Raw genomic sequence first — 25,979 nt, forward strand, 5'->3', positions numbered from 1 at the left:
AAGACTATTGACAACAGCTTTGTGGTACGGCCTACGTGATTATCTTGACTTGCTAGCTGAGGGCAGCCTTGTATCATGTATAATTCCAGTCCAACCTCACACAGACCCCGTATCCTTGGGTTACTTTGAGTCACTGAAAGGAAAAAAAAAATCCTCTTCTAATGGCAAAGGGCCACTCTGTGGTGTAAGTTCTTGATGTCCTAGTCAAAGAAGAGTATTAACTAATTGGAGCTTCTGAGATAAGCAGAGGAGGAAGGGACATACAATTATGTCATGATGACTTCCAATAAAAGGTTGTATGGAAAAAACTTCCATAGGTGGGTAGGGAAGTAGGAGGGATGACAGACATGAGAGCTTTCTTCCATGCATTAGAGGGTTGTTATGTGGAATGGAAAATAAACTAGGTTTCCTGCCAACAAGTGGTGGTTTTGTTCAAAATGAAGAATTACTTTGTCAACAAGGATTACTACCTCCAAGTGGATTGGTTTCTTGTGAGATGGTTGGATCTCCATTCCTGAATGTTTCCCAGCAGTCTTTATTTCCACCAGCCAGATTTTGGGGAGGGAGTTTTGTCAGCATGTGGGTTGTTAAACTAGATGAATGCTGTTGTTTTCCAACTCAAATATTCTATGATTCCGTGAATAATTCCTTTTAAAAATATGTTTTCTCTGGTCATGAACATATAATTATTTTTGTGTATGGAGAATCTACACTTGTACGTGATTTGTACTGTGTGTGGAGGAGAAAGGGAGGAGGAAGAGAAGGAAATGGAGCTTTCGTTGAGTTTCCCACAGGCGTAGCATTGTGTTTACAATGTCACAGTCATCCCTGACCCCATCCTTCCTTCAAGGACCAGTTGGTTCTGTCAAAGACACCCAGATAGAAATTTGCAAATAAATTAGAAGTAATCTCTTCCTCAGACTCCCATTGTGTTTATCGGTCTATTGGGACTTATTAGACTATACAAGTTCTGTATTTGGTACGTATGTCACTTCCTGTTAGTAAAGAATGTATTAGCTCAGTGAGATCAGGGACTCATCCTTGTTTTTTTACAGGACCTAAGACATTGTGTAGCAAAGAGTAGGCACTAAGTAAATATTCCTTGAATTGAACTAAAAAGGTAATGAATCTGTCGCGAAACCTATAGAGGATTTTGATGAAAAGGTATTGAGGTTACAGGTTTTTAGTGGAGGAAATGAAAAGCTACATAGCTAACTTTGATAAAGGTTAACTTTAACATTGAGAAAAGTACAGACAATGTGTTTGGGAGTTATGGAGAGGGAGAGTGAAGCAAATCTAAAATGGAGAGGGTGTCACGTTACTGGGCTGTGAAAATCGGTTAGGAGCTCAGGAGACAGATGTGGAAAGGACATTCTAGCTAGGAGGAAACTATAAGAACAGAAAGCCACAGAGGATGGAAAGTGCAAGGCTAGTCCAGGAGTAATGGACAGACCCCCGAGGCTAGAGGAGTGGGACCTTTGGAGATTCTTAGGGAAGGGACTGACATGATCAGCTCTGAACTGGAGAGGCAGCGATGGAAAAGAAGATAGATTTGAGAGACAGTGCAGAAGTAGAATTGGCTGAGTTTGCTGAACATGTGAAGGTGAGAGATGAGTCAGGTGGTATTACTAAAAACTTGGAGTCTTCTCGTTTGGTTGATTGGGAGATGGAGCTCGTGAAGTAGGGAGCACTGGCGGAGAATGGGGGAAAGATAGTAGTTCATTGTTGGTCATGAACAGTTTGCAATACCTATGGTCTAACCGTAGGAGCTGTCTACCGGCCAGTAGGCAATAGAATCCTGGATTTTAAAGTCTGGATTCAGTTTTAAAGCTGAATATACAGATTCTGATTCATCAAGTCATGGGACTGGATAAAATAATCCCCCAGTGGAGTTTCAGAGTGAGAGAAGGAGAGAAAAGCCAAGAACAGAAGAATTTCACGATTAGTGGAAGAACTGAAGAGTTAGGGGAGGGATGACCCACAGAGAAGAGTATTGTTTCTGAAGCCAAAGAAGGAGAAAGTACAGAGAAAAGGGGATGGTTAAGTGCTCCTGAAAGGTCAAATAGAATGGGAACAAACGATTGACAATTAGAAGGTCATGGGTGACTTTGGAGAATAATTTCAGTAAGGAAGGTGAGGTCAGTAGCTGGATTAGATGGAAGAATAATTGTGTTGTAAGCAGCAAAAACACCAAGACTATTATTTCATGACATTTAGAGGTGAAAGGAACGATCTAGATAGTAATTTATGGAGAGAGGGGGAGAAAAAGAAATATTTTGTTTAGGAAGGCTGAGAGGGGAGTTTATTTGGAGGATAAGGGTATGAATTCAGAGAAGAAGGAAGATGAAGATAAGATACAATAAGAGAGGATCCACATAAAGAAGTGAAGTTTCAGAAGAGGTTACAATATGTCTGACCAAATCAGATGTGTACAGTGTGGCCTTGAAGTGGGTACAGGGGCGCTTAAAAAAATCTGGGGGCACCTGGGTGGCTCAGTCAAGTTAAGCGTCGGACTCTTGATTTCGTCTCAGGTCATGATCCCAGGGTTGTGCTGGGCATGGAGCCTGCTTGAGCCTGCTTGAAACTGGCTCACGCTCTCTCTCTCCCCCCCCCACCCCCCCGCTCCCTCCCTTTCCCTCCCCCTCCCCCCTTCCTCCCTCTCTCCCCTCCCCCTCCCTCTTCTTTTCCCCCTTTCCCCGCTCTCTTGCTCTCTCTTGAAAAAAATAAAATTAAATTAAAAAATCTGAAATAGTAATAAAGTGGATAACAGTCTTTTTTTTTAGACCTAGTATAGTTCTTTATTTTTCTTTACTGCATATTCCTGTGGACATCGTAGCGTAGTTCAGTCAAGAAAAGGTATTCCATTATATACATCTGAATTTATCTGACCAAACTATGAAAAAAAATTAAGGATAAATCAATACATGATCAATATATCTTGAAGAGACTCAAAAGCAATGTGAGCCAGGCACAAATGGTGTTCTAGGACCACTATTTTAAATATGTTCATTCTGGTAACAACTGAGAAGAGTTAACAGAACCTTTTTAATTTCTGGCATGAAGAAGATGCAGAAAAAAGAGGTTAATGTTTTCTATCATATTATCAGTTCCAAATTATAATAATAGTAATTCCTACTCAGGCTTTAGAAACACTAAAAATACTCCGTATGTTTTCTGTTCAGTCTATATGTTTGATCTAGTTATCAGCTATAGGGTCCCAGAGTAAATTTTTATAAGCGCAAAACTTAATCAAAACTCAAATTCTAAATAAAAACGTTACAGCGTTAGAGCTCAGAAGTTTGCTGAATTGGATAATCTGTAACTGCCAACAAATAATTTCATTTTTAGTAACATTGCTAATAAAGGTGTGCTGTCTGCCAGCTAATAATATAGGTTGTAAGCATGGTGGAAACAATGTATAAAGACAAAAGGACTTTCTTTCTTTTTTTTTTTTTTTAATTGTTTTTAATGGGTATTTATCTTTGACAGAGAGAGACAGACAGAGCATGAGCGGGGGAGGGGCAGAGAGAGAGGGAGAGACAGAATCCGAAGCGGGCTCCAGGCTCTGAGCCATCAGCCCAGAGCCCGACGCGGCGCTCGAACTCACAAACCTCGAGATCATGACCTGAGCTGAAGTCAGATGCTTAACTGACTGAGCCACCCAGGCACCCCTCTTTTTTTTTTTTTATGTTTGTTTATTTTTTTGAGACAGAGAGAGATGGAACATGAATGGGGGAGGGGCAGAGAGAGAGAGAAGGAGACACAGAATCCAAAGCAGGCTCCAGGCTCTGAGCTGTTAGTACAGAGCCCGATGCGGGGCTCAAAGTTACAAACCGCAAGATCATGACCTGAGCCAAAGTTGGACGCTCAACCTACTGAGCCACCCCAGACGCCCCAGGAATTTCTTTTTCTTAAGTGGATAGCAATCTTCCAAGTACAGTTGAACTTTGGACACTGGAGAGGAGTGGAGAGTTAGGGTGCTGGTACCCCATGCAGTCAAAAATACAGTGTAACTTTTGACTCCCTGAAAACTTAACTACTAATAGCCTACTGTCTACCGAAAGTCTTACCAATAACAGCAGTTAATATGTGTTTTATATGCTGTGTGTATTATATGGTGTATCACAGTGAAGTGAGCTAGGGAAAAGAAAATGTTATTAGGAAAATCATAAGGAAAAGAAAATGCATTTACAATACTATGCTATAAAAATCTGTGCAGGTACGCCTGGGTGGCTCAGTCGGTTGAACGTTCGACTTCATCTCAGGTCATGATCTCACAGTTCGTGGGTTCAGACCCCACGTAGAGCTCTGTGCTAACAGCTCAAAGCCTGGAGCCTGCTTCCGATTCTGTGTCTCCCTCTCTCTCTGCCCCTCCCCTGCTTGTGCTATGTCTCTCTCTCTCTCTGTCTCAAAAATAGACATTAAAAAAAAAGTCAGCGTATAAGTGGACTCGTGCATTCCTGCCCACATGTTCAAGGGTCAGCTGGATTGAGTTCCGCTGGGAAAGTACACTCACATTGGCTTGGTTAACGCAGCGTCTTTCTCCCTAGGCAGCAGCAGTGGCACTTTCCTCCCTGATTCATGCTTTGGATGAATTAGACATGGTGGCCGTGGTTCGATATGCTTATGCCGGAAGAACTAATCCTCAAGTTGGCATGGCTTTTCCTTATATCAAGGATGCCTATGAGGTACAACCCACAGGTCTTTCAAGTTAATTATTTTCCCTCAGTTCCTTTATTCCAAACAGTGCTTCTCAGCTATTACTGTGCATGGGAATTACTTGGTGATCTGATAGTGTAGGTCTGGGGAGGTGCTTGAGACTGTGCGTATCTCACAAATTCCCAAGTAATGCTGATGCTGTTGGTGTGTGAACACCAGTTGCAGTGAAAAAACATAAATTGTAGAAGTAGGTAAGGAACTTATGATTAAATCAAATCGATGAAAGTTAACAATAAACCTTCTGTTTGCCCAATCCAGTGACCTCTCGGTTCTTACCCTTCTTGATTTTTCAGAACCTAATGGGGAGAGAGAGTACCCTCATTTTTACAAATGAAGACTATGAATAAAGGTCGAGGATATGATTTTGTTGTGATCCTTGAAAAACTCAGTTCAGACTCTTAGAGAACAAACAGGCTTGACAGAGGGAGGTGGGGAAGGGAGGGTCTGTACTAAGGAGGGCACTTGTGATGTGGTTGTCGTATGATAAGTGATAGATTGCTGAATTCTGCTCCCAAAACCAGTATTGCCCTGTATGTTAACCAACTAGAATTTAAATAAAAATTGGAAGAGAAAAATTCCGTTTATTTAGGGTTCACCTGTTCAAAATATAGGCCCAGATTCTTTACCACATACTGTTTCTCAGAGAACTTTTCTGTGGTAGAAAAGAGAAACTGGAAAAGAGAAGGCAAAAGTCATGAGTTCACGCTCAACCTTCTAGACACCACACCCTTCTGATTTGTTGTATTGGTCGTGCATTTTGCAGATATTCTTTGATAGTCTTTCTTTTAAGTATTTCTCTTATGTTCGATATTCTTTGTGCTGTTAATTTACAGTTGTGTGCAACTGATAACAAATCAAAACACTTTACTTACCATGTACCAGACTTGAGTTGTCTGACTTGAAATACTTCAGTTGTGCCACCTTCATGGTGTTTGAGGCCAGTTTTATATTTTTTCCATTAATTTGGTTGTTTCTGCTTTTACTTCCTTTCTTTCTCATTAGTGTTTAATGTATGTGCAGCTGCCTTTTATGGAAGACTTGCGACAATATATGTTTTCATCCTTGAAAAATAGTAAGAAATGCACTCCCACAGGTGAGTTTATTTCCATTTGCTCATTAATTGCCTCTAAACACAGACTGTTCATGGGAAATCACCTGTCTGCAGTCATGGTTGGGACCAGGGAATTTCACAGAGTGGAATTGCTTGGATTCCAGTCATGCTCGTACACAGTGATGATGAAAGTGGGGCATGATGAAAGTAGGGGTAGGTTTGCCCTGGACTCTCCAAACACTGTCTGGTTTCCCACTTCTGACTTAGAGTTTGTATCTAGGGAGCAACTTGTGGGAAATGGATGTACATTCTCTGGTTGTGAACCAGTTTGCCCTCTGCTGAAGTGAACTGATGTATAGTGTCAAAGCTGTGACTTTAGTGTCCCACATAAAATACGATGTAACTGTCTTTGAACTGAAAAGTAACAGTGCTGGAGATTAACTTTTCTCTTTGCCTTTTCTTTGTAGTTTACAGTAACAGTTTCAGTCTCCTTGTTCCTTGTTTCTAGGAGTTAACTTTGGGCTTGATGAGAAAAGGACTTTATTAAGCACCTGGCTACAAATGTCAGGGTGCCACACAGAATGATGCTCACAGATACTGTCTTTGAGAGAGCTCACAGTTTAAGGCAGTTGCGTAAGATATCATAGTGGGCCAAATGTGATGAATATACCAAAAAGAACACAAAAAAAATGAGTAGATGTTTTAGTTTGAGTTTAAATCTGTGTGTCATTGTAGGATTCGGGGGTTGTGAGATGAGCCTCAGAAGTGGGTTCTTTCTGTTTTTTTGGTTAGATCTGTTAGGATCTGTGTGCAGTAGAAAAGCCATGAACCAAAGGGGGCCTAGCACTGTGTCTTTACCTTCTAGAAATGAGTCCTTGTGCATCATGGCAGAGTCAGGCATGGACTTGAATGTATAGAAGCCTGCACTGTATTTACAGTATCAGTTCTCTACATCTTGATAATTTCAAATGTTAAATGCATAGACATTTAAAAAAGAGAGCTTTGTTGAAAAATTATCACATAGACATATAAACCATTTACTCAGGATCTAAAATATTCAGTATCTTTCTGCCTTGCTTTATTTCCTTTGTGTTCGTGTATTATTATTTGCATTTTCTCCATTGCAAAATGGATCATTAAACCTGTTTGGCACGTGTCCCAAGAAGATGTTTATGTAGAGGTATGCAATTCCAATTATGTAGAGGTCTTGATAGTAGCTTGAAGTAGCAAGTAACAGCCACTGAACGTTCCCACACACAGGTGCAACCTCCTCCCTATTGCCAGGTGGACCCTGCAGTAGTCAGCTTAAGGTCGTGATGGCTGTGTCAGCTTAAGGTGGTGCCAGGTGGTAAGGTCTGAAAGCTCCCCCTGGAAAGTCTGAAACTGGGATAGAAATGTATCGTGATAAATATCTATAAGCTCTTTCTTTTTGTAGTAAAAGGGATACTTGAGAAGGTGAAGAATAGAAGCCTAGTAGGCTTTTTAGGAGCTGCTTATTCTCTTCCACCTTTTGCCGACTGGCTGTGAATGGTCCAACAATAGCACTTCAGCTTTTAACAGCTGAGCTGCTGTGTGAATCAGCAGAATGGAAGTTACACATGGTAGTTTAGGTAGAAGCGTTTTGGAGAGTGTTGCCTTTCATCCGCGTTGCTCTGGACTGTGCCATTTTTGTTGAGTCGGTAGATTTTTATTTAAGAGCAGTTGCTTTCTGTTAGGTATTGGGAGGGAGGTAATGAAGAAGTTGTCATGTTTCTGCTCTCAAGGGTCTTACGGTTTGGATAGAGTAGGGTAAGACGTGTGCACAGGTGTGCATACAGGCCATATGGTTTGGGAGAGGAGAGAGCTCATTCTGACTTGTGGAGATTGAGAAGGAGTCTACTCCCTCTGGTCTGCCAGTGTCTTCCCTTTGGGTTTTTCTGTCTTCCTATCAAGTCAGTCTGATACAAGTTCTAGGAAATCCTGGTAAAGCTTATGCCTTCTCACCAAAGGTATTTTCTTTTCCATGTTTCTCCTTCAGATAATTACTAATTTTTTGAACATACTAACTCATTGAATACTGAATATTTTGAGTCACTGTATGGAAGATGGGTTTTGTATGGCTGTGGTGCTTCCTTTGGAACAAACTTTTGCTTTCGATATGGTATTACACTGTGAAAGTTGACCAAATGGTATAGCTAGATAGGACCTAAGAGACCAGCTACTCTAAATAGCTCTTTTTACAAAAGAGAAAACCAAGACTCAGTTTAGTTAAATGACTTGCATGACTAGAGACTATTTTGGCCAGGCCTGGACTGTGTAACTTGCCAGTATTTCTGTATCTGTGAATGGAAAGCATTTTGTTTTAGTGTAGAACAGTGGACGTAATCATTTTTCCTTGGCACTGCTCATTTATCTTTGCTTTAGAGGCTCAGTTGAGTGCTGTTGATGCTTTGATTGACTCCATGAGCTTGGTAAAGAAAGATGAAAAGGAAGACACCATTGAAGACTTGTTTCCAACCACCAAAATCCCAAACCCTCAACATCAGAGGTTGTATCAGGTAAGAGAGGGAAGATGAACCAGTCTTTTTTTTTTTTTTTTTAATGAGTGAAAAATTTTTTAAATGAGTGGGTGAAAAGAGTGTACTTGGCCACAAGCATTTTTGTCCTCTGAGGGCTTCAGTTGCTTTATTTAATGAAAGAATAATACCTTCCTCTTCTACTGAAAAACATAAAAATACTTTGAGCTGTTGGAGAGAAAGAAGTAAATTTAAGATACTTGAAAAATTCTTTTTTCTGTAGGAAGGCTAGTTTGTTGGTTTTTTTTTTTTTCCAATATATGAAATTTATTGTCAAATTGGTTTCCATGCAACACCCAGTGCTCATCCCAAAAGGTGCCCTCCTCAATACCCATCACCCACCCTCCCCTCCCTCCCACCCCCATCAACCCTCAGTTTGTTCTCAGTTTTTAAGAGTCTCTTATGCTTTGGCTCTCTCCCACTCTAACCTCTTTTTTTTTTTTTTTCCTTCCCCTCCTCCATGGGTTTCTGTTAAGTTTCTCAGGATCCACATAAGAGTGAAAACATATGGTATCTGTCTTTCTCTGTATGGCTTATTTCACTTAGCATCACACTCTCCAGTTCCATCCACGTTGCTACAAAGGGCCATATTTCGTTCTTTCTCATTGCCATGTAATACTCCATTGTGTATATAAACCACAATTTCTTTATCCATTCATCAGTTGATGGACATTTAGGCTCTTTCCATAATGTGGCTATTGTTGAGAGTGCTGCTATAAACATTGGGGTACAAGTGCCCCTATGCATCAGTACTCCTGTATCCCTTGGGTAAATTCCTAGCAGTGCTATTGCTGGTTCATAGGGTAGGTCTATTTTTAATTTTCTGAGGAACCTCCACACTGCTTTCCAGAGTGGCTGCACCAGTTTGCATTCCCACCAACAGTGCAAGAGGGTTCCCGTTTCTCCACATCCTCTCCAGCATCTATAGTCTTGTTGGGTTTTTTTAAGGCTAGTTTTTTCATAAAGAGCAGATTGTTCTTCATGCCTTTTCTAGGCTTTTCTCCTCTATTTTATGTGAATGAGACTTTTCTTTGTTTTTTATATGCAAATAGTAGGAGAGTTTTTTGTGACCTTATAATAACATTAGAGAAGTGTTCCAGTACCACATTTATCAAAAATTTCATAATTAAAGGTAGCATAGAGGTCGCATAAAGAGGGTTAGTGTTAAATTATTAAAGAGTGACTAAAACACAAAAAAACGTAAAATAGGTATTTCTGCATCTTGGACCAAAGTAATTGGAAGGTGGTGACTGGATTAAGGGCAGCTGGGAAGGCTGATAGGCAGACTGACTTGTGCTGAGATAGGGAGTGGATGGACTGAAGGAATGTTCCAGTCCCGGATGAAGTTGCTGGCAGTAGGACAGAGCCCTCTCTGAACCCCACAGAGCTGACAAACATCACAAGCAGCTTTTTCAGGCTAGGTCTTCCTCACTGAGGAGTGGAGGACCTGCTCTTGCAGGGGCAGGGGCAGGGGCAGGGGCAGGTAGACATATGGGGAGGTGAGGGAGAGACAACTCCTTGTCCCTTTTGACTCCTTTCTCAAAGTGACTGACTCAAGTCCATATTGGGTCCTTATGTAATTTTGAGGGATCTTCTACTCAAAAGGAACTGCCTGTTTTTTAATGCTTGTGATTCCTTAAGTAGTGAAAACAAATCTTTTCTTCAAAATTAGAATATAAAGCTTAAAAACTTACCTGGCAGGAGAGATACCTGATCGCGAAGGTGGTTTTCCCAGGGTGAGGTTTATCTATTGCACTTTGGATGTGCTGACCCCTGTGACTTCCCCAAATGTGGGAAACTCAACTGCGTAACTTGTGGTAGTGGGGGACTGTGTTAGCACTTTCTCCTGGTTTAAAAAAAAAAAAAATGAGAGAGTATAAAGCTTAACATGTAAAGCGCTGACTCAGTGAATACTCTAGTATTCTAAGTGCAGTCAAGTACATGTTACTTGTGTAAACTTCTTTCGTGTTTTTGACAAGTGGACTTCAAGACCTGAAGCCCTTTGTCATTTGCAGGGAAGGGAGGAGCAGACCAGTTGGTGTGGAAAGCTTGCAAAAACATTTGATCACCGTGGTGGGAAATAGAAACTTCTAATACTTGGCAGATTTATCTAGGGTGTATTCCATCTGCCTTCAGTAAATGTTTATTGGGTTGATGAACAGATAACAAGCCATAAGCACAGGTATTGTTACCTTTCAAAGCTGCAAACACTGGCAGCTTTGATTTTCACAGTTTACCAACCTTGCTTTCTTTTGTGGGGGAGAGTTTCTAATATGGTTTGTCTGTATAAAGAAATACTATTGCTATGGTGTTTGTAAATTGAATTTACTTTTTTTTTTTTTTTAATTTTTTTTTTCCAACGTTTTTATTTATTTTTGGGACAGAGAGAGACAGAGCATGAACAGGGGAGGGGCAGAGAGAGAGGGAGACACAGAATCGGAAACAGGCTCCAGGCTCTGAGCCATCAGCCCAGAGCCTGATGCGGGGCTCGAACTCACGGTCCGCGAGATCGTGACCTGGCTGAAGCCGGACGCTTAACCGACTGCGCCACCCAGGCGCCCCAAATTTACTTTTTTTTTTTAACACGTATTTATTAAGTACTAACATTGTGCTGTGAGCTAAAGATACAATAAGCTCACTGCTTAAAGCACCGCCCCCCCCCCCCCCCCCCCCCGCCCAGAGGAGTAGAGACATAAAACCAATAGGTACAACAGTGGTGGGCACAAAACCATATGGGGAAAAGAGAGATTCTTGCACGTGGGTGACTTAAGGAAGGCTTCACTGAGGAAATGTGAAGAGGACACACCAGGCAAAAGAAGTAGCATGTGCAGAAGCACGGAAACAGGAAGAAGGGTGCTGGATTTGGGAGTCTCCAGATCGTTCCATTTGGCTGGAGAAGAGGCTCTATGGGGACACGATGGAAAAGAGGGCAGGGCAGCTCAATAGCAGGCAGGTCGTGAAGAGCCAGTCGCTTGCATGTTGCCCTGTAGGCAGTGGGAAATCACCACAGGATTTTGTCCGCAGGTGGGTGACAGATTTTTAGAAAATAGCTCTCTGGTGGTGACATGGAGGTGCAGCAGAGACCAGTTGGGAAACCTGCAGTGGCCCCCTGAAGGCCAGAGTTCAAGCAGTGACGGGGAAAGTGGAGAGGGAAAATGTAAAGGCAGAGGAGACAGGACTGGAGGGGCTGGGTGTAGTTGAGGAATAGGAATTAAAGATAACAGGATCCTAGCTTGGGTGCCTGAGGGATGGCATCACTGTTAATTGTGATGGGGAATATAGAATGAACAGACTGATAAGGTAGTTCATGTGTTTTTGCAGGTGTTAAATTTGAGCTGTCAGTTGGCTATCCCAGTACACACACCCAGTGGGAAGTTGGAAATAGGGATGCAGAGCCTCAGGAGAGAAGTCAGGACTAAGTATATGGATTTGGGAGTCCTCCCCACTGGGGTAATAGAAGTGAACAAGATCACCTAGGGAAAGCGTTGCGTGAGAAGAAAAGAAAACAAAGTCCTGCACACCAACGTGTGAGTGAATAATTAGGAACAGCCAGAAGAAGAAGGGTTGTTAAAAGACAAATGAACCGTTCTTATTCTCCCCTTCTCCAAAAAAAAAAAAAAAAAAAAAAAAGAGAGAGGTAGAAAGAACTAGGAGAAGCTGGTGCCTTGGAAGGCACAGGGAGTGATCCGTGTGTCCAGAAAGAAAAAGCAAGTTTCATGCTGCTCACTGGTGAGTGATGGTGAGCGAGCATGGCGAAGGGCCTTTAGTGTCTGCATGAAGTCTCTGCTGACATTGAGGGCCCAGCGGTGGTGGAATAGTGGGGTGGGAGCAGGAGAAAGCTCTACTGATGGAGGGAAGGAGAGAGGATACAGGAAGCTAGGTAGGATGGGGGACCCAGGAAGACTTCCTTAACCTCCTTTATAAATGAAACATTCATAGCTGAGAGTGACTCAGCTGGGAGTAGGGGGCAGAAGGAAGGAGAGGTTACCCATCAGTTTGTTGATGAGGTTAATTTAATTCTAATTTTACAAAGAAATGCTGAAGGGGTGCCTAGGTAGCTCAGTCAGTTGAGCATCTGACCTTGATTTTAGCTCCGGTCATGATCTCACAGTTTGTGAGCTCGAGCCCCGTGTCAGGTTCTACCTGACAGCGTGGAGCCTGCTTGGCATTTTCAGTCTCTCTCCCTCTCTTTCTGCCCCTCTCCTGCTTGTACATGCACTCTCTGTCTCTCTCAAAATAAATAAATAAGCATTTTTTAAAAAAAGAAATGCTGAAAGATACACTTTTTGTGTAGAGTTACAACTGGCTTTTAAACCATTGATGCAGGGTTGTTAAAATCAACATGCTCATAACATCAACATGCTCGTAACTTATGAGCTAATCATGTGGCCTGCAGGGTTTTTTTCTAGTCTTTTTCAAATTACAAAAATCACATCAAGGAATAACAGTTGCTTAAAAGACAAATTAATAGGTTTAAGAGTGTAATGTCAGCTTCTCTGCTATTAAAAAGTATTGCATTACTTTCTCATTACCTCAGTTTTTTTAATGAATTGAGGTTTTTTTGAGTGAATGAATTTGATAAGTATCCCACTTAGTTTTATCTAAAGTACAACCTTTGAAAAAGTAGGAGTGGTTGATGCTTTAGCACATCTCCTGTAGATTATTACCGACTTGCGGGTGATGACACTGTTTGAAAGAACTGTCTAGAGTTCCTACTGGAGTGTTTTTCTGTGGGGAGGTTGTGTAGGATATTTGTCCATTTGTTCTAGTTGTTGTCTCAGAGATGTTAAGTGAGTATCAGCGAGTCTTCCAGAGTAAGTGAAAGGTCGTCTGCTGTGTTGTGTGTTGGGTTACAGCTTACGTCCTGAGGGCTTTCTAAGCTTTGCAGATAATTTAATGACCTGAGGGAGAGCACTGTGAATTAAGAACTGTGCACAAGAAGGTTGGGGGTAGATTCACAGGGTTTGGAGTCACTTCAGTTTCCCCTTTTGCTTCACATTAAATGAGCTAATGTTGCTGGTGCTCAGGGGAAAGTGGAGTGATTAGGAAAGAGGAAAACAGACTCAGACGGATTAATATACTGTGGAGAAGGACGAGTGTGGTCACTGTGTTGAGATGAGATGACAGAGCAGCACATCAGAGTTCTAGAAGCCGTCAACTCAGGTGATATTTACTATCTAAGTTTCGGCTTTTTGTTTTTGTTTGTTTGGTCTTTTTAGAATGGAGACTTCCAGCCTAACGTTTCCTACAGGGGAGGAAAACAGTTCATGAGGTGCTATAAATCCTATACCTTGTGATATGAAACAGTGTTTTGAATTGTAAGAACTTTTCAGCTCCCTGGATTTTTTTCTTTAAAATTACCAGTGTGCAAATCGTTTAAAGGTGGGAATAGTAGGACTCGTGTTCTCCAGCCTAACTTTGGGATGATTCTCTAGCAAAAGGAAAGGAGAGGTCTGTGATAGTTGCATTTTGCTCACCTTCCTGCACTCCTTTTCGGAGTATTCACTTTTCTGGGCAGACACCAGCACCGCTACAGGCAGGCTGAGCAGACTGAAAGCGGTACGGGTGACCGAACGGAGGAGGCTTGCTGTCCGGATTACCACTCATGTGCGCCGCACAGAACCTGGCCTGGACCCTGGCCCCACTCTTGGTGCTGCTTCCCGACACTTGTGTTAACAGGTGGAGTCTCGGGAAGGAGTACTTTAGTCCTTCGGCCAATACCTATTAGGTGCTTATTGTGTGCCAGGCACGGCTTTTAGTACCTGGAATTCAGCACTAAACAAGACAAACAAGATCTCTTCTTTTAAGAGGGAAGGTTAAATAGTAAGTAAACTACAAAATTGATCATTTTAGATACTGACAAATGCTATGAAAACTGTAAAACAGGGGTAATGATAGAAAATAGCTGGGTGGCAGGCTGGGTATGGAGGGGTTCCTTCACAGTGTCCAAGTAGGCCTCTCTGAGGAGATCATAGTTGGGCAAAGAACAGAAGGATTAAAAAAAGGCTCAACTCTGTTGAGATCTAGGGGAAGGCCGGTGAGGCAGAGAGAGCGATAAACTCAGGACCCAAAGACTAGCACGAGCCTGGCACCTGAGGGAAACAGGCAGGGCCCAGTGTAGCTGGGTTGTGACGAGCAAGGAGGAAGGTGGCAGACGAGGGAGGCGTGCAGGAGCCGTGGTGTGCGTGACTTCTTAGGGTCACAGTAAGGGCATTGGCTGCACAGAATACTGAAAGTAGATTTTGGGAGACCAGTTAGAAGGTGACTGGTGGCCCACGCGAGGGGGCATGGTCCCCGGACGAGAGTGCTGGGAGAGGAGATGGACAGAAGTGGGTAGACCGGTGGAGAGGAGCCCAAACTGAGCACTCTGGGGAGGTTTGGGACAGACCAGCATTCTCATCTCTCTCGCAGATTTCTTCCTGGGACTCACCGAGCATAGTGGCTCTGTTTTAGCCCCGTTTCATCTACCACACGTCGTTTTCTAAGATTATGCGAGGGGGAAAGCAGTCTTCTGAAGGGAGGTAAAAGGATTCGAGGCCCTTGGAATTAATGTGTTTTAGAGAACCCCACATATTGTCCAGGTGGTGGAAGCAGCAGCCTCTGTTTATAAGATGAGCCTCTGTTCTAGGAGGCCTCCCGCTCATGGTGCCGCTCGGCTGAGATCCGGTTGTAGACACTGCTGGTGTCCTGCAAACCAAGGTGGTCCCGAGGCCACCCTCTTTGTTCTCTTTTACATGTGGTAGGAATCCTGTAGCCCTCCCAAACCAAAGATAGAGGGTCTCTGACCAGAAAAGTATAAAGAAATTGTATATGGTGTCTGCATCTGTGTTTTAAAACCCTTCTGCCTTTTCCACAGTGTCTGGCGCACAGAGCTTTACATCCCCAAGAGCCTCTGCCCCCAATTCAGCAGCATATTTTGAATATGCTGGATCCCCCTGCTGAGGTGACAGCTAAATGTCAGATTCCTCTCTCTAAAATAAAGACCGTTTTCCCTCTGACTGAAGCCACCAAGAAAAAGGATCAGGTGCCTGCTCAGAACATTTTCCCAGACAAGTAAGTACTCGATGCAGTTGCACTGGACTTTGGAGTACTTGAGACTGGTGGTAGTCTTAGAGGAGCTCTGGAATTGAGGGTTGCATATGGGTTTGTGGAACCACAAAGGTGGAAGGAAGAAACCTTTTGATGTTTGACCCTTGCATTGAAAATACTGGTTTCTCCTCTGTCTCCATTGTAGATAGATTTTATCCCTACTGTTCACCTGGAATTTAGAGCTACCTCCTGGGTTGTTGATGTTTTGATCGGCCTCACATTCTTGGTGGTTTATGTTTAATGGGAAGGCTAAACAGTTTTTGAACATCCAACACTAACTTTTACTGTTTTTCTTTGTTTCTTTTTTTTTTTTTTTTTTTAGGGATCTAACATTATTTTTTTTAATGAAATTTATTGTCAAATTGGTTTCCATATAACACCCAGTGCTCATCCCAAGAAGTGCCCTCCTCAATGCCCATCACCCACCCTCCCCGCCCTCCCACCCCCCATCAACCCTCAGTTTATTCTCAGTTTTTAAGAGTCTCTTATGGTTTGGCTCCCTCCCTCTCTTTTTTTTTCCCCCTTCCCCTCCCCCATGGTCTTCTGTTAAGTTTCTCAGAATCCACATAAGAGTGAAAACATATGGTATCTGTCTTTCTCTGTATGACTTATTTCACTTAGCATAACACTCTCCAGTTCCATCCGCATTGCTACAAAAGGCCAAATTTCATTCTTTCTCATTGCCAAGTAGTATTCCATTGTGTATGTAAACCACAACTTCTCTATCCATTCATCAGTTGATGGACATTTAGGCTCTTTCCATCATTTGGCTATTGTTGAGAGTGCTGCTATAAACATTGGGGTACAAGTGCCCTTCTGCATCAGCACTCCTGTATCCCTTGGGTAGATTCCTAGCAGTGCTATTGCTGGGTCATAGGGTAGATCTATTTTAAAATTTTTGAGGAACCTCCACACTATTTTCCAGAGTGGCACTTCTACTGTTTTTGAAGTAGAGTGCTGGGGTTGAGAGGGCAGGGTGAAGGTCATAAGTTTTTCAGTCAGAGGTTGGTATCAGAGAATAGCAGTGAGATTTTTGGAGGAAAAGTGGGAGGGAGGATGAAAACCTGGCTCTTCTTTAGCTTCTCTATCAGGGATGTACTTGGTTACACCAATAGGAAGGGATTTATAGTTTAAGGACTGCAGAATGCTTTTCCTATGATCAAGCTTTCAGATAGCTAGTACGTTTTCTCCCTCATCAGATTCTGTTCAGAATCTGTATCAGTTTCCATTCAAAGCAAAACAAAAACCGTAAGAAGTTGTTCTTGATTATCTGGAATCATTTGGGTGGATAACATTGATTTTACCAGGTGTGGCTTTGGTTATTGGTGACTTTTCTCCCCAAATCAAAATGATCTATTCATTTCTTTACAGTGCCTTCTAAGATTCAGTTTTAGACCTTAATTTCTTTTTCCTTTAATTTCCTTCCCACAGCTGTATATTGACAAAAGTAAAGCATATTGTTTGTAAATACCCCATTGGAGAAGTATGGAGTATTTTTCAGAAACCTTCACAGGGTTCTATAAATTGTTAATTTAGTGAATTATCTTCCAAGTTGAATGGAAAGCTTTGCATGTACTGTGACCTTTTAGAGGTTAATACCCCAAGCTTTGCCAGAATTGGAAAAAAAAAAAAAAAAGAATCATGGGATTGGTATAGTGTACCATATGCATTCCTAACACATGCTGGAGAGTTTTATGGTTTTTGTAGTCTGTCATGCCTTCTTCCGCATAGAAAGACTCACTAAAAATCCACTTTCCCTCTGCTTTCCTCATCCACCTGTATCCCTCTGGGTTAGGATTTAAGAACAGCTCAATAAATTCTGAGTCCTTTTCTTCCCTTGACAGACTTGCCGTAGCCTCAGTGCAGTCATGTGGCTGTTCTCTCTCTGTATTAAAGCTCCAGTTCATGATCTTGATTACCTTCTGGTGTTGTGGGAAAGAAATGGGCCGTTTTCCCCTCCTCCCGTTGATTAAAATGTAAATTAGCTGGTTAAAAAACACACCACATAGGCCCAAAAGACTGTTGTTCTGTGATTTTGATCCCTGCGGTGATTACACCTTCATCCCTGCTTCTCATGCTCACTCTTTCAGGAAGCCCGAGTGTACGGGCTTCTTGTTCTTTGCTCCCACAGTGGTTTGCGACATAGCCAAGTAACCAGCCCGGGAATTATCTCGGTCACACACACCTACTCATACTCCTATTCTCTACCCTTTCTTCTCGGAAGTCGTACGAGTTTTTAAGAGCTGCAGAAATGGCGCATTGAACAAATATTTATTGAGGCCCGTAGGTGGGAACTCTTGTATTCAAGAGGAATGACTCCCTTCTGCAGGGATCTTAAAACCCCTCAATTTTAATGACAAGGCTTCAATCAGCTTTAGAGGCGGTCTCCCAAAGGGGGAAAAATTGCTAACAACTGGCTATGTTTTTGTGTATTTTCAGCATCTCCATGTCCCAGGTACATATTTCCGTCATAGAGGTGAGGGGCAAATATCTGTTCAGGAAGTGTCAGAGGCCAAAACAAGAGTTTTGAACTGGAAATCATCAGTTTTTATTCCAGCTATGTCACTCGTGATCTGATTTTGGTTAAATAATCTCACCTTTAGGAGAATTTCTCCATCTAAAAACAGCCTCATCTCAAGAGATATTATAACAGTGAAATCACAGATATTGAAGCAGTTTGAAGGCAGTAGTCAGAACCCAAAGCAATAACAGCATCATTATCCATTAAAATATGGACTGTTTGAGAAGATCTAGTATTCACGCTGGACCTGTTGAATCCCGAATATCATGAGTGATTTGTTCATTTGAAGAAGATAAGAGCACCTTGTGACATTGCAGTCCAAAAATGTATTCATGCCCTTATCGTCTACAGCATTGTTTCCCTTAATGTTGCTGCATACCCCTGAAATGAAAATGTCATCTCTTGGACAGGGAACTTAAACGTGAGAATTAGGACATTGGAGGTCTAATCCTGTTTGTGCAACTAACTGTGTATGTGCCTCTGATGCCTTTTTGTCTCTGTGCTCAATAGTCTAAACTTTTCTATTCAAGTCTGCTAAGACTCCTCCCCACCTACCTCCACGACCAGCCGCACCTGGTTACTGGTTTAGACTCTAGAGTCAGACATGTGAGTTGGTCCCCTCACTCTGCAGCGTGACCTTAGGCCCGACTTGCTTACCAGCCCTCAGCTCCAGTTTCCTGGTGGGTGACCAGGGATACTAGGAATAGCTCTCATGGAGTTGTCACGCGGGTTCATTGAGTAAGACACGCCGTTGGCAGTTGTGTGTCTAGAACCCAACACAGTGCCTAACACATAGTAAGCGTACAGTGTTTGTGCAGAACCGATTTACAAACTGCTCATCACGTCCTGGGCACATCTGTGGCAACTACGGCAGTGATGAAGATGGTGATAATGGTCATGGGGAAGATCGAGGCCCGGTAGGTGGGGATGCCTCAGTTTTCTGGCCCATCTCCCATATACCTGTTTTGCATCTGCCTTCACTTCCTCTTTCCTGTCTCAGTGGAATGGGGTACATCATCCTGCCCGAAGTCAGACTTTTGCCTGTGTCCTGAGATGCCATCTTCTGTCTCATCTGGTACCTTCATCCACTAATAATTTCTTCCCTCATTCTGTATTTTTATCTTCTCCCTCCATACCAGCTCCTTTGTCCTCACATGTTAACATCGTATTTCTTTTCTCTAAAACAAAATACAGTCATCCCCTCAGCTTTCTCCCTCAGACTGCTACCTGTTTCCATCTTCTTTCCTTCCGTGAGCTAGGCTTATTGGAACAATAGTCCACACTGCTGCTTTTCCCAGCTACCACCACTTCCCTGAAACCTTCGGGAAGGTTTAACTTCCACGTCTCCAGATTTTCCTTTCTAAGCCTTTGCAGATTCATCTCAGATTCCTCTGGGGTCTGCTTTCTTCCCCCCACCCACCTTAAATGTTGTTCTGTTCCGAAGGACTCCTCAGAAAGAGCTGACATTTATCGGACACGGGTACGGGCTGAGTGCTCCACATGCGTTACCCGTGTCGGCTGTCTTGACTGTCCTGTGGAGTAGATTCTTCTGTTAACCTCCTCTTAAAGCCGAGGACACCGAGGCTCAGAGAAGATAAGACACTTGCCCAAGACCACAGCGGGTTAGGTGTTGGAGAAAGGATTTCCATGCACACAGCCTGACTCCAGAGCTTGCCTTCTCAATCATTATGCCTTATCGCCTTAGCAGTGCGTGTCCTAAGACCTTTTATTATTTTATGTACATGTCTTCAAGAACTACCAAATATCTGCCCACTCTAATATGTTTCCATCCTGTTTTCTGGACCTCTGAGGTGTCTATAGATCCCTCAAGTTCAGTGTGTCCAGAAATGACTTCATCATCTTCCATCTCCTCCCGTGCTGCCTTCAAAGTCCTGTTCATGCTGTTCTTCTCTGTTTCGGTGACTGACACCTAATTTCCAGGGAGTCAGACCTTTCCTTTACTTTGCATGTCTGATTGGTTTACCAAGTTATGTTAGATTTACCTCAAATCTCCTCCTTTCGCCTCAGGTTAGTATAGTGGCTGATAGCATTGATTTTGCAGTCAGGTAGCGATGGATCAAAATCGAAGTATTTCCTTTCAGTGGTGGTTAAAATTGGCAAGCTGCTCAGTGTTGAGTGGCAGTAACAAATACCCACCTTTCAGGAGGCTGTATAGGAGAAGGGCTGGGAGTACAAAATTAATTGTGGACCCCCTTAACTAATGTGTGCTTCTAGACAAGGTCAGGCCCTTTTGAACCTTGGTTTGTTCATTTGTAAAAGGTCAATAATAATAGCTAATTCATAGTGTCATTGTGAAATTTAACTGAGGCTTTTTTTTTTAATTCAAAAAAATTTTTTTTAAGTTTGAGAGAGAGAGGGAGAGAGCATGCGTGCACACGCACAAGTTGGGGAGGGGCAGAGAGAAGGAGAGACCGAATTCCAAGCAGGCTCCACGCCATCAGCACAGAGCCTAATATGGGGCTCAAAATCGTAAACTGTGAGATCGTGACCTGAGCTGAGATCAAGAGTCAGACAATTAACCGACTGTGCCACCCAGGCGCCCCTGAGGTATTTTAAATATGCTTAGCATAGTGACTGGCAAGTGGCAAAAGTTAAAACAAAAAAAAGTTAGCTCTTATTAGCATCTCAAATTGCCACTGCTCTTCTGTAGGCCTCAGTTTAGCCTGCTTTCTGAGATGACCCCTTGACTGATTTCCCTCATTCAAGTCTTACCTGTTTCCAATCCATTCTGCATTTGCTATCTGAGTGATTTTCAAAAAAACAAATCTGATCACATTCCTTCTTTGCTTAAAATTCTTTAATGCAGTGTTCCTTAATCTTTGTGTGTGTGTGTGTGTGTGTGTGTGTGTGTGTGTGTGTGTGTGTGTGTATGTGTGTGATGGACCCACTTAGTAATCTGGTAAAAACTATGAACCCTCTCTTCAGGAAAATGCCCTAACAAACTAAATTTGGCATGTAATTTCAGGTAGTTCACAAATTCTTGGCACTATCCTTGGACCCCTGAGTAAAAACTTGCTTTAGTGGCTTTCCATTAGCATCAGCTTAAGATCAAACTCTGTTACACAAGTGAGAAAAGCTAGATAAGCAGACAGAAAAGAAGCAACTATCCATAATCCAGCTCCCTAGAGAACCCCTTTCTTTCCTCACAGTGTCTGTGTCTATGATTTAGGTACAGTAGTCCCACTTTACCCACGGGGGGGGACGTTTCAAGACCCCCAGCAGGTGCCTGAAACCATGGATAGTACTGAACACTATACATACTATGTTTCTTTTCCTGTACACACATATATCTGTAAGAGATTAACAACAATAACTAATAATCAGCTAGAACAATTATAGCAGTATACTGTAATAAAAGTTCTGTGAATGTGGTCTCTCTCCTTCTCTTTCTCAAAATGTCTTGTTACACCGTACTCACCTTTCTAGTGATGATGTGAGGTGATAAAATGCCTATGTGATGAGATGAAGTGAGGTGAAGGATGTAGCTATAGTGACATAGTATTAGGCTACTGTTGACCTTCTCACCATAAGTCATCTGCTTTCAAACCACAGTTGATGGCGGGTAACTGAAACTGTAAAGCAAAACCATGGATAAGGGGGGACTACTGTATTTCCCGGCCTCCTATCTCACTACTTCCCAGCCTGCCTCTCCTGCCTCAGCCCAGGACAGCAACTGGCTATTCTCTCAGAGGATATGCTGCTTGCCACAGTAGTTTGTTAATTGCCTGTTTACATATCTATCTTTTATATTTGGCTGAATTTCCTAAAGTGTTGATTACATATTAATTTTTGTACATTTACAGTAGAGCTTAGCGGCCAGCACATAGTATTAGGTAAATGTTTGACCAAAAAAATGAGTTTAAAAATGTATACAGATTTACAAAAGACAGTAAGAAAATGAGAAAGTACAATAAATTATCCATGGTTCCAATATCCACATGCAGTAGCTGTTGACATTTGTATGTCTGCTGGAGTCTTGCGTAGATAATTTCTGTCCTCCAGAGCTCGGCTTCTTCATAGGTAATTTTGGGATGAGAGTCTTTGCCCTTTCCCACCACCGAGAGACATGATTAGTTTAATATTTGTAAAATTCCTAATAATGCTATTAAATGGTTCAATCTTGAGAATATTAACCGTATTCAAATTTTTACTACTTTCTGCTTATTGCCTTTACCTGCCCAGTCCTGGAGGATTGATATATATGTCGCTTTGTCCTTCCTTCCCTAGAACCTTATTTTGGAGGGTTTAAGAAATTCTTCATGCAACTCAACCTTGCATTCTCACAGAACTTAGCATAGCACTTTGGATATCTCATACTTCTTTTCACCACGGTCTAAGTTAATTTGTGGTTTTGGAAGACAGTAGATGAGTAGTTGATATGCTCATGGTACTTTTCATCATAGTGTTTTTCTAAGGAGCAAACAGAAGACCAGAGACAGGAGTCACTTACTAGACTTTAAACTCTATGTATAAAAAAATTAATATATCTTCAAAATCAATTCCTTCAAGAAGGTGTAAGAGTCCAGGGTTAGTCAGTGGGAAAAGTGAGACTGGGATCCAGGAGCACCATGTTTTCTGTCCCTTGGGAAGAACTGGCAAAGGTGAACTGAATGGCTGTGACTTTTTCTTTAACAGACTCAAATTCTGATGGAATTTCATGCTCCTTTGGGCTTGTGCATTTTTCCTCCATTTTTGCCATCAAGGTTTTGTGTTTATTTCTTATTCTACGTGGTGGAAAGAACTCTGGATGACTCACCCCTTTTAATGTTTCCTCGTCCCCATCCTTTTGTCTTCTTTTCTTTACTTCTCAAAGGGAAAAAGGCACGTGGCCAATGGGAAAGATGTCAAGTAATAAAAAGTTTCAGTTCATGTTTGTGAGGCTGTAACAATTGCTTCGGTCCTTTTATCCCACTGGAAGAGAAGACTCATTATTGAAATATCATTGAATAAGCCAGCTCATACCTCATTTTTCTTTGTTTTTAGAATAACCTCTTCTTCAAGACTCATTCTCTGAAGTTAGGGCTTTTGAACGAAAACACCTCACGCTTAGAAACACTAGATCTTAGTTACTAACGTCCCTCCTCCTTCAGCCATTTCTTGACAGCTACTTTTGGCCTAGATTGATTATTTGTCTGGGGGAAAGTCTTCATATCTCTATATGTTCATCAGCTTATGGGAGATTATGGGCAGAGTCTTTGAATTTGATTTCTTCTCCTTTGCAATTAATTTGTCCTCCTCTTGACTTTAAGGCAGGCTGTTGAAGCCAGCCGGTTACTTGAGACAAGATGTTTGATATAAATCCTTGGAATCCTCTTTCCCTTACCACACAGATGCTGGTAGACTGTTAGCATATTGCCCAAAACAGAATTAGGCTTATAAAAGAACAAATTAAAAGGCTTTTTTTGAAAGTGGTTTTTTAAGTTTAAGACTTCTCTAAGAATAAGGTCTTACATATTTAATTAGGGATTGTCTAGTAAGTTTTGACAGCTGTGAGTAGAAGCTTACAAAGCTCTCACATCCATGATGGAGAAGATGGGATAGTAGACCCAAAGGTCATCTGTGTCCATGGAAAGCTAATAGATATCGATTCTGGGACAGAAACTAGCAAATACTTTCTGAAGGGCAAACGGGTCTCTTCGTGAAACGCTGCATTGCCTCTCCCTGTGCTTGCGGTTCATCCTTGGCGGGGGCCGCATGACGCGGCTGCGGATTATGACTTCTGTGGCGCCGTGAGGCACAGCCAGGGCTGCTCTGCTCCCGCCAGGCCGGCAGGAGTCCTGGGGCCGCGAGAAGGAGGCAGGCTTCTTCTTTAAAGAGGGAGTAAGTGCGGGTGTTCATTTTTGACATGTGAAAAAGAAATGTATACTTTACACGTCAGCCAAGTCTGGGTTTCCTGTTGTTTATTCTGGTTTTTTTTTTGGGGGGGGGGACAAAACCCATTTATTTCTTTTCCAGCCATGAAGAGGGACCCGCCTCTAAAAAACTGAAGACTCAGGAAGGGGAAGCATGCTTTAGTGTCTCCAGCCTGGCTGAAGGCAGTGTCACCAGAGTAAGCAGAACTTTTCCAGGGCCTTTTGGGAAGGTTGGGACTTGGGGCAGATTGCATCAGTTTTTGTTAGTCCTTTAATAAATCACTTTCTCTGGTCCTTTCGGTATATGAACCATACATGCCCTTCCCACACTGCTTCCTTTATTGTCAGGGAGTTTCCTGTAGAATTCTCTATATGACATATAGTACTTAGAGCACCGTATAATATGTAGCACATGGAACAGCTTAAGTGGTAGCCCTTTTTGTGGAGCTATTTTGGTTGGCTTTATTTTGCAGCTTTCTGTTTAGTTAAAATGATAGGATAAGTGGAGGTTGATGGTATGGGTCTTAGGCTCCAAATACGTAAAATTTAAGAGCGTAACTCCTCTATTTCTTTTCTAATGTACAACTTCAGAACAGGTCTTATAAGCTTAAGACTTCCCGAACCAAGTATCCTTTGACACTGAGACCTTTTTTTAATGGAAGATTTTGGAACTTGGATACATTATGTTGTGGCATTATTTTTCATCAGTGATTCTTTTTTTCTTAATTTTTTTAATGTTTATTTTTGAGAGCGAGAGGAGAGAGAGAGACAGACAGAGCATGAGTGGGGGACGGGCAGAGAGAGAGGGAGACACAGAACCCGAAGCAGGCTCCAGGCTCTGAGCTGTCAGCACAGGGCCTGATGCGGGGCTGGAACCCACAAACCACAAGATCATGTCCTGAGCCGAAGTCGGATGCTTAACCGACTGAGCTACCCAGGCACCCCTATAATCAGTGATTCTTAAAAGTTGTCCCTCACTAGTCAAATACACTAGGCAGGATAGATAGCATTAGGGCATGCCTTTTTCCAACCTCAAAAAGAAATGCTCTCAGAAAAACTAAACATCTGAAAATTACTTGGATTTTATTTCAGTGTTTTATAGTAAAGGGAAAAAATCATGACCTTATTTGTTCTGAGAGCTTTTCTGACTGCTAGCCCAGAGCAAACTGGAAACTTCAGTACATTTTGTACCAAAGTTTACCAACCATAATAGAACCCTGTTGTCTTCTCCCCTGTGAACTGAGTGAAACATCGGGCCTATTAAGGTTGGCAGTGGAAGGTTAAAGACCCACATGTGATCAGGAAGTGCCATCAAGTGTGGCAGAGCGTTTCATCTTTGAGACTTCCCCACATAGCACTGTAGTAAATCTTTACACAACGTCTGCTTTTACTTTGGGGGGACACGTTCAGCTTGGGCATGTTTGTATGTTCTACCAAAACTTCAGTGCCAAGGAGTCAGCAAACCAAGCAACCGGCTGCTGTTTCTCATGTCATCTGCAGCGGGGCAAATCTATTCTGAACTGACCCCGCACTGCGGAATCCTCCCCTTCCTAATTGGCTGGGTGTCTGGACGTACCAGCACTGTGTCACATAAAGCTTGTAGCTGAGTTGGCTGGTGACTTGTGTTGTAATACTGCCAACATCTCTGGAAAGAAGTCATCTTGCTTCAAGAGAGGTGAGTACAAGTACAGACAGCGGCTCTTTGGCCACAGGAATCTGCTTGCTTTTCACAGAAGCCTGGAACTAGAAATGAATAGAAAGGGCCTTGTCTTTGTCTTTGGGTTTATTTTATAAAAGCACACTTACCACATTAAGCCATCTTGTGTTGCCTGGGGTGCTGCCAGAAACAGAAGCGATCTTCAGGTTTATTGTCTGTGCCTGTATTCTAGGTCGGAAGTGTGAATCCTGCTGAGAACTTCCGTGTTCTAGTGAGGCAGAAGAAAGCCAGCTTTGAGGAAGGTGAGTGATATGCCACTGGTTATGCATTTAAGAGAGATAATCAGGGTAATGGCTTTATACTCTGGATTGGGAAGTGTAGTCCTTTGTTGGTATCCTTTCTATGTAGCAACTTTCTTTCCTGGTGGACCTTTGTGACTCTCCATTACTGGGGAGCTCACCGAAGCAACATTCTGAGCACTGAAGCAACACAGGTCTGCCCCAGCAGGAAAAGA

At 42.4% G+C, this 25,979-nt stretch overlaps 1 protein-coding gene, 1 long non-coding RNA gene and 1 other non-coding gene across 7 annotated transcripts in view; 2 read left to right on the forward strand and 1 right to left on the reverse strand.

Annotated features, from left to right (window-relative positions):
* Positions 1–25,979, forward strand: part of XRCC5 (X-ray repair cross complementing 5) — a 134,979-nt gene that overhangs the window by 26,163 nt on the left and 82,837 nt on the right. For all 5 annotated transcript variants that reach the window (XR_015255534.1, XM_086719577.1, XM_025934019.2 and 2 more), the window contains 6 exons: positions 4,551–4,688; positions 5,722–5,812; positions 8,174–8,307; positions 15,182–15,378; positions 23,912–24,005; positions 25,698–25,767. Coding sequence is in view for 4 of the 5 variants with exons in the window: in XM_086719577.1 (XP_086575703.1) it covers positions 4,551–4,688; positions 5,722–5,812; positions 8,174–8,307; positions 15,182–15,378; positions 23,912–24,005; positions 25,698–25,767 (724 nt within the window). In the remaining variant the exon portion in view is untranslated. The remainder of the gene's footprint in view (positions 1–4,550; positions 4,689–5,721; positions 5,813–8,173; positions 8,308–15,181; positions 15,379–23,911; positions 24,006–25,697; positions 25,768–25,979) is intronic.
* LOC147578664 (uncharacterized) lies at positions 8,339–21,568 on the reverse strand. Its single transcript, XR_015255537.1, has 3 exons — positions 21,375–21,568; positions 10,020–10,171; positions 8,339–8,465 (listed from the first exon to the last, which is right to left on the reverse strand). It is a non-coding gene; the product is annotated as an uncharacterized LOC147578664 (long non-coding RNA).
* LOC112849185 (U1 spliceosomal RNA) lies at positions 10,012–10,174 on the forward strand. The gene has a single exon (XR_003222609.1). It is a non-coding gene; the product is annotated as a U1 spliceosomal RNA (small nuclear RNA).

The sequence above is a fragment of the Puma concolor genome, chromosome C1 (assembly GCF_028749965.1).
Source record: "Puma concolor isolate L17-30 chromosome C1, mPumCon1.1.hap2, whole genome shotgun sequence".
Lineage (NCBI taxonomy): Eukaryota > Metazoa > Chordata > Mammalia > Carnivora > Felidae > Puma > Puma concolor.